The sequence below is a fragment of the Paramormyrops kingsleyae genome, chromosome 11 (genome assembly GCF_048594095.1).
Source record: "Paramormyrops kingsleyae isolate MSU_618 chromosome 11, PKINGS_0.4, whole genome shotgun sequence".
NCBI classification, from domain to species: Eukaryota; Metazoa; Chordata; class Actinopteri; order Osteoglossiformes; family Mormyridae; genus Paramormyrops; species Paramormyrops kingsleyae.
The window spans coordinates 5,824,936-5,839,184 of NC_132807.1; the positions used below are offsets into that span (position 1 = coordinate 5,824,936).

At 50.2% G+C, this 14,249-nt stretch overlaps 1 protein-coding gene across 8 annotated transcripts in view; it reads right to left on the minus strand.

Moving 5' to 3' along the window:
* Positions 1-3,547: 3,547 nt before the first annotated feature.
* Positions 3,548-14,249, minus strand: part of lrrk1 (leucine-rich repeat kinase 1) — a 36,026-nt gene continuing 25,324 nt past the window's right edge. For all 8 annotated transcript variants that reach the window (XM_072717904.1, XM_072717903.1, XM_072717907.1 and 5 more), the window contains 10 exons: positions 12,741-12,910; positions 10,510-10,707; positions 9,923-10,200; positions 8,612-8,806; positions 8,332-8,483; positions 7,515-7,632; positions 7,120-7,236; positions 5,542-6,401; positions 5,151-5,252; positions 3,548-4,358 (listed from right to left, as the gene is read on the minus strand). In XM_072717904.1, coding sequence (XP_072574005.1) covers positions 4,181-4,358; positions 5,151-5,252; positions 5,542-6,401; positions 7,120-7,236; positions 7,515-7,632; positions 8,332-8,483; positions 8,612-8,806; positions 9,923-10,200; positions 10,510-10,707; positions 12,741-12,910 — 2,368 coding nt within the window. In that variant the 3' untranslated portion in view covers positions 3,548-4,180. The remainder of the gene's footprint in view (positions 4,359-5,150; positions 5,253-5,541; positions 6,402-7,119; positions 7,237-7,514; positions 7,633-8,331; positions 8,484-8,611; positions 8,807-9,922; positions 10,201-10,509; positions 10,708-12,740; positions 12,911-14,249) is intronic.

The window sequence follows — 14,249 nt, forward strand, 5'->3', positions numbered from 1 at the left end:
TTAGATATGGTCGGGCGCTCAGTGACCAGCAGTGTGGCCTCTGCTCTGCTGCAGTGTAGATCTCAGAAGTTCGTGTTGGATTCTACCCGTGGTCCTACAAGCAGGTGGTGAAATACCACTGTCCTTGTGTGGGTGCATATGCAGAGTGAGGGATTGGTGTCTCATCCAAGGTGTTCCCTGCCTCCAGCCCCGAATGGCCTGGGATTCGCTCCAGCATCACTAGAACCCCACACTGCATAAGCACTTACGGATAACGGTCAGATGAAGCTTTTGGTAACTTCAACTGAACGGTTTAAAGATATTTAGATCATAGTCAGCTGTAAATTGGTGGGAGAATTCCTTTTGTTGATTCTCATTAGCTGACTGAAGTTTAAATCTGATTTGGACCTTACTGACACCTTATGGGAAGCTGGGCTGGCAGCCATTAATAAAGGATCCCCAAAAGTCTGTAAACAGAGCTGCACTTTAGAGATCAGGGTACACATTGTTCCCAAACAGAATAAACACACCAACAACTGCTCTCACCCACAGCTGCTTATTCAGCTAGAAAGAGCAGATTGACATCTATTAGCTCAGTTTTGCCATAAATATACTAAAAGTCTGGGGGGGAGGTCACCTCTGACATCACGGTCCTGCTCCTGACGGGTGTGTGCTTTACAGACATGGATGCTAATACACATCCTCAATGTTTGCTCCCCCCGTCTCTGCATGGGGCAGAATGTAACAACTGACCATTGTAGCAGAAAAGCACAGGGGACGATTTTAATATTTAAAAAGGTACATAAAGGACTGTTTTCAGAGAGCTTTGTGTCACTGGCACTGACTGGGGAACATGAACATTTTCATACTGTTCATCCATGTGGATCATTCGAACAAATTTTTAAATTCTTGATGCTAAGTCTCCCGATCTCTGGGAGAGAGCTGTGGCTGATCAAAAGGCACACAGCTTGTTGTGGTTCTCTTAAAGGTATTATGCTGAACTGCAAGAAAATGTATGACTTAAAAATGCAGATTATGTGGTGGGACAGCATCGACAGCAGCAATTGGCTTACCTGTGCACGATGGACAGTAGGAATGACCAGTTAACAACAGTAGCGGCACATGGCCCCTGCCATGATTTACTTTTTTTTTTTCCCCCCCTTTAAACTGCTTGCGTCTGTTATTTGTCTGGGCTTCCATAGAAATCTTTCAAACTTGCATAGCAGAAAACAGGCTATGAAAAGTATCTTTGAAAAATGGTCTCCACTGCATTTACTCAGCTGCTGACAAACGGCAGACCGCTCGGTTCCATCTTTGGCCAGACTGCTAAGAGGGGCGTGTTCTCAGGCCTCGCCGAGATGCGAACTGGTACGCGATTGCAGCAAATGTTTCGGTCATGGCGCCACCACATCTAAACAGGGTGGATTTAAAATCAAGCTGAAGGCAGCAATCCTATAAATAGAGCAATATAAAAAGCATCCATCGCCATTCCATATATGTTTTTGAAGAGTTCTTGTCCAAGGCAGCCGGCCAAACCTTGGCATTATTTTACCAATCAGAAACCTTGGCCTTAAAAAACAAAATCATACACCTTCTGCACACACGAATGAGGCGTCCAAGATCCCATGGTGCAATGCACCAGCTTGTGATGTGAAGAATTATTACCATGTCATTAGAGGCGTGAGACAGCCTCTAAGTGGTATACGCCCAACTGGGCGCACACTTCGTTTCATTCACAGCTTGGTAATTGGAGGCTATATGAGGTGAAATCATCATCGTGTTAAAGCACCCTGTGTTTCCCAAGGCCCTGAAACCGGCGTGTCGTTAGAGACTGACGGTGTCTGGGCCAACAGCAGCTGTGATGCGGGTGGCTCACGCCCGACAGTAACACGGGTAGCTGTCACTGAGCTGGACGAACCATGGCTGCTGTTCAGCTGGGCCCGGGCCTCTTCACAGAAGCCATTACGGCTCGGGGGTGTGTGTGTGAGGTCATCAGCTTTGCATGACGGCTGGTCGCTGCCCAGCGGGTGTAGAGGAGCTGGGAGCTGGGAGCTGGGAGCTGGCAGCTGGGTCCCCCCCCGTCTCAGGAACCAGACCCCAGAAGGCTGGCGAGCACCTGGTAGCAATTAGCAGCCCGTGCCACTTTGAAACCCCCATCCCTGCAGCCCTCACCGCTCTCAGCCATGGAGTCGAGCTCTTTGCAGGACAGAGAAAAGCCTAAGAAATGTCGACGGGACCAGGGCAACAGCCATAGTGACATGGCCTCCATAGGTGGCTTATGGGAAGGTTCAGCAACAAAGGAGAGGCGAGGTGGTGGCAAGTGGGAGGAAACCTCACAGCAGACAGTCTGGCAGAACCAGAAAACATAAATAGGGCATCTGAAGAACCCAAGGCGCTGAAGACCAGAAGGAACGTAGGGCTTAGAAAATCAATGGCTTCAGTATCACGTTCTTCAGAAGCATAAAAATAAAAACCTGTGAATAGGCAGGTCTGAACCCTCCAAACAGCCCAGACTCATGCTAACTGCAGCCTCTCCCTCATCCAGTGACTGCTTTCACTTAGATGTTTAATTGGAGCAAAGTTAAGCACCATCCACAGAAAGACTACAGCATGGCCTCCCCAGGGAATATGGCTGACCAGTCCTTAACCACTGTGCTAAAAAACCTAAACAATATCAAGCTTACATTTTCTTGTGTGCGCATTGTGGAAAGTTCTGTCAAAATGATTGATGTACATGGCTTCTTCTGCTAACCATACTACAAACCACTGGGCTTGGAGGAACGTTCAGAACCTACTGGACTGCTCCTGGACCCAGTGATATCGATCCCATCCCGAGCCAGTTTGCAGTGTTGCTCTGGTGGCCTCCAACGTGGCCCCGCAAAGAGGAATAAGCACATATCTGCTGCCAGGAATCTCCAAGCTCCTGGCACTGGTGGACACTCGTGTAACACGTCATCGTGCTTGGGGGAGGGGGATGGAGGCACATTTATCAGTTTGTACGCATTAACATCTAATCTTCTGACCCAAGGAGAAGTTCTCTGCACCACATTAGGGCTGGATAACTATTAAATTGACGCAATTCCTCTTAAGCTCCTTACAGGCCGATCTCAGGTGGTCACCCTCCCCCCAGACTTGTTCCCTTTTGGAATTTCTAAAATTTAATCAACCCCGCTGATATGCGAGGCCGAAGCCCCCAGCTTCTGGGTCAACGGTCTTCATTCAGGGCTCTGATTTTGTGGTGGCTTCCAGTGCCATGAAAGCCGCAATCATTTCACCATCCAGGTGTCTGACTCATCACCATCAATCATCCATGCCAGCGTTCGGCCTTCTGCACGGATCGCCTCAGGAACATGGCACTCTGCCTCAGGGCCAGCCGGCTGGGGCGGGATAGCGATTCCACATCACGGGGCTGGCTAAGCATCGTCCTCGCTCAGGTTTCACCAATTCACCCGACCAAAACCCGACCTTCTTCCATGGGTACGCCCTTCGTTTCCTTCTGACTTTGTAAAAATGCTGAGTGTCTATGAATTTAAAAACAGAGCCCATATGAGGACAAGTGAGAAGGCTGTAAAAGAGATGCACGAACTTTATTGCATAGATTTATTTTAGAAAGGAACAATATTTCCTATATACACATGCAGATAAGTGATTGTGAACATCATAGTATAAATTAGTTTAATATTTCATGCTTTATCACAAATAAAGGGAAAAAAAATACAGCTCTTGTTCATAAAGGTGCAGTTGCATTTTACTCATCGACTATAAGCCTGAGCAGCTGGGGATTGTCAGGATTTCTGAGCAGATGGCCTTATGATCCCCCTGTCCCCAGCAGCTCAGGGGGCCTGCCCCGGTCTTCCTTCTGAAGGTGCAGTGGTTCATGGACACGCCACTTGATCCCGTTTGCTCAGGCTGCTCTCTCTCGGCCCAGTTCCTGAAGAGGTCTGATTTACCCGTCTCTCCCAAGGCGTAGCCGTGGCATTGCAGCCCGGAAGTCCCCACATGGCAGTGAGAAACGGGAGTCCCTTTTCCGCGGCGGGCCACAAGCACACACATGCCGGGATACAGGTACACCGCTGGTCCATGGGATGCACCCCCCCTCCTCCCAAGGCTCCCATCCTTCATGGTGGTGTAGATGTCAGGCCGCTCGCCCCCTACCCCTGCCCTCGGCCCCCTGGGCCTCCGATTCTGAGCAGGCAAAGAGCTACCTTCTTTTTCTCATGCTGGTCTCTAGCCGCCCCAGCTCCTCGTAGGACTGGTAGAAGACCTCCATCTCCCTGGACCCCCAGCTCCTCCAGACTGCTAGGCACCACTCCGCGTTTTGGTTCCGAAAACCACACACAACCGTGTCCTTTGCAACCACAGCTGCCCCGACCAGGGTCCTACAGGGGAGAGATATTAGCGTATAGCTTCTTCCTGGGTTACGTAGAGCCCCGTGTCAGACCTCACACCTTTGGCTTAGTGGTGGATATACAGAACAGTGGTAACAAGGGGGCCACTTTTCACTCTCCTACGTCGTTACAAGCTTATAACACGGAGAAATTCCTAATTATATGGGAATGGAAGAGTGCAGGACCTCCCAACAGCTGTTTACGAGTGAATATGGGGGGGGGGGGGGGGGGGGGAGTATAAGCCCCCTTGGAGGACCCCCTGGCCGATGCGCCCATCATGAGCATTAACAGCGGGAGTGTCCTGCGCTGATTGATGACTTCGCCGTGTGGCACACCCACCCACCACGAGGCGTCGATAGTGCTCCAGACTGCGGAGGTGGGACAAAGACTTCCACTATGCAAAATGCATGCGCCCCCCCCTCCCAAGAAAATCTGTCATGAATTGAACAGTTGGTGGAACCTGGAGCAAAATAATTACAGACTGGAGAAAGAGCCACCCGATCAATATGGACTTTCCACAATTATGGGGGAGAAGCGTTTAGCTGTTGCGCTGAAAGATTAGTTTCCCAGCACATCACAAGTGAGGCCATGGCTGTTTCTCAATAATAAACAAAAAAATTATTTAAAAAACATGATATAATCCGCAACATGCGTGCTTGACCATGCTTATGTTCTCGTATACCCATTTTACGTCATCTTAAATTGTTCTTGGTAGAGAAACACCCCTCAGCAGGAACAACAAAGGCATCCTGGGAGCGTGAGTTAGGACAGAGCCCATCTTACCCGAACTGGGTCAGTCCCGGGGCGTGGAGGACCGCAATGACACGTCCCTGGTGCAGCGCCCCCTGCTGCTGCAGCTCGATTACCATCATGTCTCCCCCGTGCCTGCAAAACACAACACGCACAGCTCAGGGGGTCAAAAAAATACAAATACAAATAATAATAAAAAAAACAACACCACATTAACAATTCACAGTATAGAGCAGTATAATGACCCCGGGATGTCATTTCTCCCCCCCCCAATATTTTTCTAAATACATCATGTATTTGTAATACTATAGTTGTTTTTTTATTTTCTCCATATACCAACAGATCCATAATACCATGGGCATTTCTAAAATGATTTAGCTATACAACAAGGCACATCCCAGAATGCCCAGGGCCCTGTCAGTACCTGGGGATCCACACCGTGCCTTTCACGGCCAGCACGGCGAGGGCCTGCAGGTGTGGAGGAGTGTGGCCTTCCAGGGCAGGCTCTGCGATCACCGTGTGGGAGGGACACGCGGGGATCCCGTCCCGCAGCCCGTCAGGCTCCTCAACCTCAGGGGAGGCTGGCACGCTGGAGCTGGCGAGGGAGCTCATGGCCCAGGATCCAGAATGCTCCGTGCGGCAGGGGTGCTCCAGCGAGCAGGCCAAGGAGCTTACGGAGCAGTAGTCAGTCAGAGAGTCCTGGTGACACAGGATCTGTGTGCCGGCGTTCTCCTCGTACAAGATCCTCACTTCCGCCGGGCTGTGTCCCTGCTCGGGGCCATCCTGCTGGGGTGAGGACGGGGGGCTACAGGCCGTCCCTGAAGGCCAGGTTACGCCGAAAGTGTCCCGCAGAGGGCTGGCGTCCCCGCAGGCGTAGGTGGCGCATGGCCTGTAGGTGGCAGCGTGGTACATCAGCAGCGTGTTGGTGTGGTCGTCCAGGCACCAGACTGCCTCCTCGCCCCAGCAAGCTGAGCTGGCGGCCAGGGACACGATGCGTGAAGGCACCCGATACGGCTCGAGCCGGCGTACTGCCTGCAAGGACAGGCGGTCCACCACTAGCAGGCCTGGCCCGTTGGTGTACCAGACCTCGGAGTCGCCGCGCACCAGCGCCATGCTGAGCACCGGGTAGGGCCGCTGCCGCGGGTCCGTGTCTTCCAGCTGGAACTGCGAGCGATTCACCGTGTGGGAACACAGGTAGGTCTCGCCGTCCAGGGGCATGTCGTCACACAGCATGTACACGGCCAGCAGGCCGTCGGCCATGCCCACGAACACCAGTGGCAGGGCCTGCAAAGAGGGGCGAGAGGGGGCAGCAGCAGAAGTGCCCCCAGGTGTCGTCAGCAAAACCGAGCACACCCCGTAGGGTGTGAGGCCGGCTTCTGCATTACGAAACCTGGTCTGGCTTTTTTCTTCCCCCCCCAGAAAATGACCTAATTGACCCAACCTCCACCACCTCAAATGATGTCATTTGATAATATGTCTCCAAATGTAGCAAGCTGTGCCCACACAAATTTCCACCAGCCTTGGTTGAGTCACAATGAAGATTCTAAAAGATTCTGACTGTTGTCTTAAGTATACAAACTTAGGGCTCAGAGGCTGGGACACTGGTCTGGATGAGAACATTTCTTTAAGGGAGGGATAAGCTTCTTGAACACATTCTTGGCACTTGGGCAGAGTGTATAATTACATAAAGTGCTCAGTTATAAAAGCTGGTGGCGTATTAAACAGCTGTGTATTAGACATAGTGGATAAAAAACAGTCCACAGAAAAAGCGGTCAGTACACTTGGGGTGATGGTGCTGAAATCGTCCCAAACAGTGGGTAGGTGGGGAGGCCATTAAACACCCCCCCTCCTGCTAGAAACTCCAGTACACCAAGGCCCCACAGAATGCTATTTAATCAGCACCTTACTGACCCCAGCTGAGGTGATTTACTGGACAGCTAATTAGTTTAACGAAGGGCTTAACGGCTGAATGAACACCATGGGACCCCTTTGGCCCTCTTACCTCTTTTTTGGCCGGCACCAGGAACAGGCACGTGACCACAGCCGGGCAGGCCAGCTGCCGCTGAGGATATCCGAGAGGACACATCTCCTTCAGGCTGTAGATATAGATGTTGTGGTCCTGGGAAAATTGCCATGAGCCCTTGTTACTCAGAGAAGGTGGGGGGGGAGCAGGAAGAGGCTAAGCAGATATTCCGGGGAGTTCTACAAGGCCAGGTGACCGATTTCATGACGTATCTAAATACATTTGTTTTACGTTTTGAGGAAACCCCATTAAACGTGCCCAGCTGGACTTCCACTCAAATCTGTCCACGTATCTCCCTCTGTGTTTGAAAAAGGCTCACTGTGCTAAACACTGTAACATAAATAGGATTATGGGAGCATTTCCCAGAAGCCCACCTCCGTCGCCGTCCAGAGGGTGTTCTCAGTCTTCAGCTGGCAGCTTAGTCTCATTCCAGGACAGGGCATCCTCCTCACCTCCGTCTGACCGTTATCGAGATTCACCACCGTGTAGTTCCTGTGAGACACCATGTAAACTTGCCTCAACCCCTGAGCGATTTCTGCGGCCGCCACCGTGAACACACATGCACTGTGGCCCAGAAAAACCCACCCTGGGTGGGGAGAAAATAAGCAGATCTGGTTTCACTCGTGGTTGGAATGACATCATTACGGGTCAGTGATCAGAGGTTAGAGCAAAGGTGAGCCAAGCATGCAGAGATGAGGGATTCGGCTCTCAAACCGATTGCAGGGAAGGTATCACAGGTAACTACTGACACCTGCACCCAGTGATAAAAGCCCTCTTTTGCAGAACCAAAATTAGCTTTAGATATCCAGAATCCTGGTGCCATGCTCAGCTAGTGAGGTGATTACTCATTCTGTCTGGGAGCTCGCAGAACGATTACCCCGTAGGGCCCTCGTTTTGGGGCTCGATCCACCCATTATGGGTTTCATTACAGCCCGGTCTCTTCGTGAATATTAAGAGTCCGCTTACTCTGCGAGATAAGCACATATCTGCCCCCACGGAGGCAGCACAACTGAAATGATCATTCACGCCTGCCTCAGGTAAATTAACAGCATGCCGAGGTGATAGACCACGTTTAACCGTCAAATCCAATTATCTACAGGACAGTAATGAGCGTTATCAGGGCTAGTCAGCCTCAAGTGGGCCTCCCCAGGCAGGACCGCGTCTCCAGCCGGGCGGGACTCGCGTACACACCTCTCATCCTTCTCCCCGTCCCAGAACACAGCGCTGTGGCCCTGCTGGCCAGGCAGAAAGAGCTGGTCATGATTTTCACAGGACAGCAGGTACTTGAAACAGGGAAAACTGGGCTCCTGCATCTGCCGGAGAAGAGGGGCAGCCAGAGGGCGCTGGAGCAGGGAAGGCAGGATAACGGCAATCAGTGACAGCAGGAATGCGAGCTCCTGCGGCGAATCTTCATTATTATCCCCTGCCGCAATCTACAAGCCTGTAGCATTACTGTGGGGGGCGCTCTCACTTTCTCTGGCTTGGTGTCCCAACATTCCACCATGAGGCTCTGCAGACAGTGGAATTGCACCTCCTCCGGGCTGCCCAGTGTCGGCCTCACACCCTTGGACAGCTTCTTGGCGATCTGGAGTTGGTGCTGGCCCAGGGCGGGCCTGCGTCCGGACAGTAGCTCGTATAAGACCATGCCGTAAGAGAACATGTCCACCTGCAAGCCGGAACAACACTCAAGTAACCCGGGGTGGCGGAGTCTCACAGAATAGACATCAGCATCCCCCTAAAATTACCACTGATTGTGTTCTGGAAGGAAAGCATTTCTCAATGAATTACAGAAAGGAATTTCAATGGAAATGATGACCTTCATAACACCGGGTCCAAAGGCAAAGAGCCTGCAGTATGATTAACCGCCACTTGGAGCAGCAACAGACATACCATAAAAAGGCTAATCGTGGGACTGCGGGGCGGCTCAGAGGAGAAGTCCACTAGTCTCTGATTACATCATGCACCAAGCATGTGAAACATTTTAAGGTCGTAGAAAGAATTTCTAAGAAATGGTTCATTAATAACAGGCTGAATTGCTACACGGAGCGAAAAATAAAGTCGATTCCTGTTTATTTGCAGTGTAAATAACATCGATGTTTGCCCAGTCGACAAGTTTACTCAGAGTGATTTGCAAACGCTTAGCATTTCATTGTAAATATGAAGTGAGCAGCTTAGACGATTTTATTGCGAAGTTAAGGGCTACCTGGGACAAGGTTACTGACCCAGAGTCCTATGTGTCACTAGCGGAGGCTCAAAATATTACACCACCTTCTGTCAAAACTCAATTAGAGTCTGCAGAGGGCATCAAAGTAAGGCGGGGGGAAAGTACACAAATCAATGCACCGATTTTAATCTGCGAGGTGGATATATTTTCCCAAATGCTTCACCGGCTCTAATCTCTCAGCGAGCATCTCGCTGCAAAGGCAATTTATAGAGGAAGCACTCATCGAGCCGCTCTGGGGGAGCGTCTCCGGGGAACACGGAGCCAGCGACTCAAAGCCAGCTGAGTTTCTGACTGGGAACAGTGGAGGCCAGATGTGTAACAAGCACGGAAATACAGGATCCGGAGAAAACAATTAAAAAAAAAATTTAAATAAAGCCCTGTATCTGTTTGAAGCCTTCGGTTAAATCAGGTCTTGGCACGATACTAATATCGGGTACCAACATCAATAATCCTAGAGCCTCTCATCTCCCCAAGCAGGTCCGAAGGCTCCCCCCCCCCCCCCCCCCCCCCCCCCCCCACCACATTCCACAACATACACCATAAGATGGTGGCCGGTACCTTCTCATCATACACGATGCCAGGCTTGATCTCGGGGGCCTGGTAGCCTGGGGTGCCCTCCACCCCCAGCGCCCCCTCATGGAAGGACTGACGAGAGATGCCATAGTCCGAGAGCTTGATGTTCACCGGCTGGCACACCTCCAGCGACCAGACCAGGATGTTGTCGGACTTCAGGTCACAGAAGATGATGCTCTTCTTGTGCAGGTAGGCTAGGCCGGCGGCGATCTGATAGGCCGCCTTGAAGGTAAGCATATGCCCCAGGGGCATGTAGCGCATACCTGGGGAGGGTGACAGACAGCTGTGGGTGACAGCCTTTCAAAAACATTTGAATTTGATTTTGACACATTATCTGGGGGAGGCGGCTGGAAAATCAGCACAACATCTAATAGAGCGCCACGTGAGAGGCGTTACCCTCCTCACTGTGATGGCCCTGAATGAGCATTATCACATGTGTAACTTACCAAGCAAACAGCAAACAAACAAGCAAATGAAAAACAAGCAAAACAAACAAGCTGTTGAATGAACGTGTCTGACAATGAACAGCAGGCAAGAAAAAAAAAGCGTATGGGGCGAGCTGCCTGCTGTACCTTTGGCCCGCTCTTCCAGCACACTGTTGAGGCTGCCCAGTGGCGCCAGTTGCAGGGCGAAACAGAGCGGGTGGATGCTGATGCCCAGAAGTGCGACAATGCAGGGGTGCTGCAGCGTATGCAGCATGCTGGCCTCCTGCCGGAACTCCGAGAAGGTCCTGCTGGCATCCACGGACTGCAAGTGCTTCATCATGGTGTCTGTGTGGACACAGGCATCCCCAGCACGGCAAAGAACCCCGTTAATCGGCAAGTTATACAGGCTGACAAAAGCAAGTCAAATATACTCTGGTTGTTTTGAATACATTTTAACTCCCAGACATACTGGACAGCCGGCAAAACAGCAGTGTTACAACCTGGTGAACCCACTATATGTTTTGGCCGGGAAATAAAAGGCCCCGTTTCCGCCTGCCTGAGTTACAGCCGGAGCTGATCTCGACCGTTAAACCCCGGGCTTCAAGCCCAGTGGCCGACAGGCTGCTCTGAGTGGCACTAAACCCCTACGAGAGGTGTTGGATTTCAAAAAGAAAACAAGGTCCTTTCATGCCCCCGTAGATCACAAAACAAACGGGTCAGAGCCACCCCCGAACAGTAGCTCTTTCAGCCCAGCCCAGCCAGGTTCTGCTTGGCCTCTGGCCAGTGACCTAGGGGGCAGACCCTCTGGGCTCGTAGAGTCTCTCAGCATGAGACCCAAACCAGCAGGTAGTCATCCCCTCCCCCTGATGTAACTGGAAACGGTTTACAAGGTAACGTTTGGCTTCACCAAAACCCAGAGCTTAAATAGCTTACAGTACAGTGTAATTTCACCCATGGCTCATAAATCACCTAGGAGGTATTCTGTGACTGAGCAAATATAGAAAGTGTTTTTGTCCCAGCAGGAGGAGGAAGTGAGATTCGTACAGGTCAATGAAACAAAAAACGAAAGATGGGTAAAACTGGAAGCTCCACCAGATCCACACCCGCAAAAAAGAAAAAAAAAAAAACTACCTTCTTGACTTTTAATGATGACATATGGTCTTTTGTGTTATATAATCTTCATATTTTGCGAAGGCAGCAATCGGCTCACAAGCGAGGGCTACCGCTTGCACATAGTGTGTTATTGGCAACACAAACACAATCAGCACGACGTCTACCAGAGTGCCACGCCAGAGGGGTTACTTTCCACACCGTGTTGGCCCAGAACAAACATTACTACAAGTATAATTTACCAAGCAAACAAACAAAACAAACAAGCGCTTGAATGAACGTATCTGACAACAAACAGTCGGCAAGAAAAAGCAGTATAAATATTTACTTAGCACATCCTGCAGACTTGCAGGGTCATTAAGTTGCTTAATGCTTCTCTCAGCAAGGTTTTTACAAGCCTGTCTCCAATGCCCTCGTTAATGAGGACGAGGGACGTATAATAAAACAGCTTAAAAAATAAAATAATAAAAAGTGAAAGCCTTTCAGATAGGAAAAGGCAATTAGTGCCGCACGACACTGATTTGCGTTGTTATTGGGAACAGGGGTGAACGAGAGGGGGCGTTCCAGAAACCATGTGGCTGTCGGAGGGAAACGGCAAGGGAAGGCCGAAGGCGGACCACACTGTGCCGTGGGACGGGGGGTGTAATGAGGGTATAGGATGAGACAGGAAGTGAGAGAAAGAGAAGACGACAGCGGGGGAGGGAGGGAGGGAGAGAGGGATTAGGAGAAAATCACAAACACCAGAGAGGGCCAGCTGTGGCTTGCATACTCGTAGCCACACACTCGCAGCTCGCACAAGACCCGATTATGAGGGAGGCCCCACAGCTGGGTGGCGGCCTGCTGTGTTAAAGTGCCCCTCAGCCCCAAAGCACAGCAGTCAGCCACCAACACGATTACAGCCCTGCCTTCAGAGGGCAGGTCACCTGGAGTGATACAGTGAAAGACCAGGTGGAGGAGCTGCCGACTGTAGCTTGCCTTCGATCTTGGTGAGCTGTTACTTCGGAGGCGTTTGTGGGGAACTACATTCCCCTCTTCAGTGGGAGTGAAGACACCGGCCCAAGCAGCCCCACAAAACTAGTGTATTCTGTTATTGATTTGCTTCGGGAAACCGAGGTGGAGGGTACTTTACAGCTTGCCTATAGGACCACGGGTCACCCAATGGCTGTCAAGGGGATGTTGGCTAAAGAAGCCAATGACCATTTGTTACAAAACTACCACGCAAGCCAGAAAGACCCCCCCCCCCCCCATTAGGCCCCACCCACTTATACCTGTGCGATAGGCCAGGGACAGCTGTCGGCACTTTTTGAAGTGGAAGCGCTTGATGGCCACCAGCTCGCCCCGGTACTTGGCCCGGTAGATGACAGTCCCACTGCCCCCCTGGCCCAGGATGTCCTGCTCCTCCCTGCTGCACTCCAGCTGCTGGTTCTCCAGGAACAAGCTGGAATAGAGTTCAGAGGTTTGTGGTGTGTGATCTCCACCTCCAACTTACTGCCACATCCACAAGGCTGCTACAAAGATCCTTGCTGATCTTATGTAGCTTGTCTTATTATCAAATCGTTACCGTGACTTAATATAACCCAACGTCGATTTGTGGCCTGGCCATAATGATAACTCGTTTGGTTAGGAGTCCCGTTAAGACCTGTGCTGGAACTCTCTCCAAATGCAAATGCGAAAGCTAAATAAACATTTCAATCCCAAACACTAACAAACACTAGAAATCCTGTTTCCCATCCGATCCGCCAGCCAGAATTAATAACGTGTATGCAAGGACACACAGATATGGCTATTTTTTTTAGATTAGCTGGTGGCACCGACAATCCAAGAAAGCAGTATTCAGTCAATATTTTTCTGCTTCCTCAGGATTAGGGAATGTTTGTGTAAGAGAATATCTCAGGCAACTGATTATGCTGATCTGTGAATTGGGCTGCGTGTTCTCGTCCGTATATCGCTGGCGTGAGCCAGGGCAGGGGCAGGGCATGGAGGAGTTTCCATCAGAGGCGATTTCAATCAGCGCGGATTTCAAACCAGCTTAGTAATCTGCTACAAAAATGAACCCCTCCTCTCCTAAGATGGGTGAAAAGTATGAAGCGTCATGGAAACTATTCATGCTGACTCAATGAAAGTCAGAGGACCATAAACTTAACTCAACCGTGTGGGTGCATGTGGAACGTGTCCATGACACATGACTCACAAACACACATCCACACACACTTCGACTTGGCAAAGGCAGACACTTGGAAACGCAAAATCTAGCCAAGCTTTCCAGATATGGCAGCCACCCACATTGATGCAGCATTCACACAAACACCAAGGGTGCTAATCCTCTGCACCAGGTACCCTACAATTGGTAACAAAAATGTGACACTTTCCCTTTTCCATTGATTTCCAGGCAGGTACCAGTACCAAAAGTACCAAACCAGCTGGGGTACTTTTTCCAGTACTTTGGGGTGGGACTCCCAAACACAAAATAACCTGCAAATAACCATGCAAATAACCATGCAAATAACCTGCCTCACAAACACAAAATACATCTGCCATCCTAAAAAAGTGTAGTTACAAAACAATAAATTAAATTTAAAATATATATATATATATATAATGAATGCCTGGAAAGAGACCAAAGCTTTAATTGTGATCTGGTCGGAATAACAGATCAAACAAGACATGGATGGAATGACAAGAAATAAAGAATTTGCTGTAATACACTAGGGCTGCACAATATTGGAAAAATTTCAAATATTGCAATGTGATTTTCTTGCAATAAATACAGAGATATT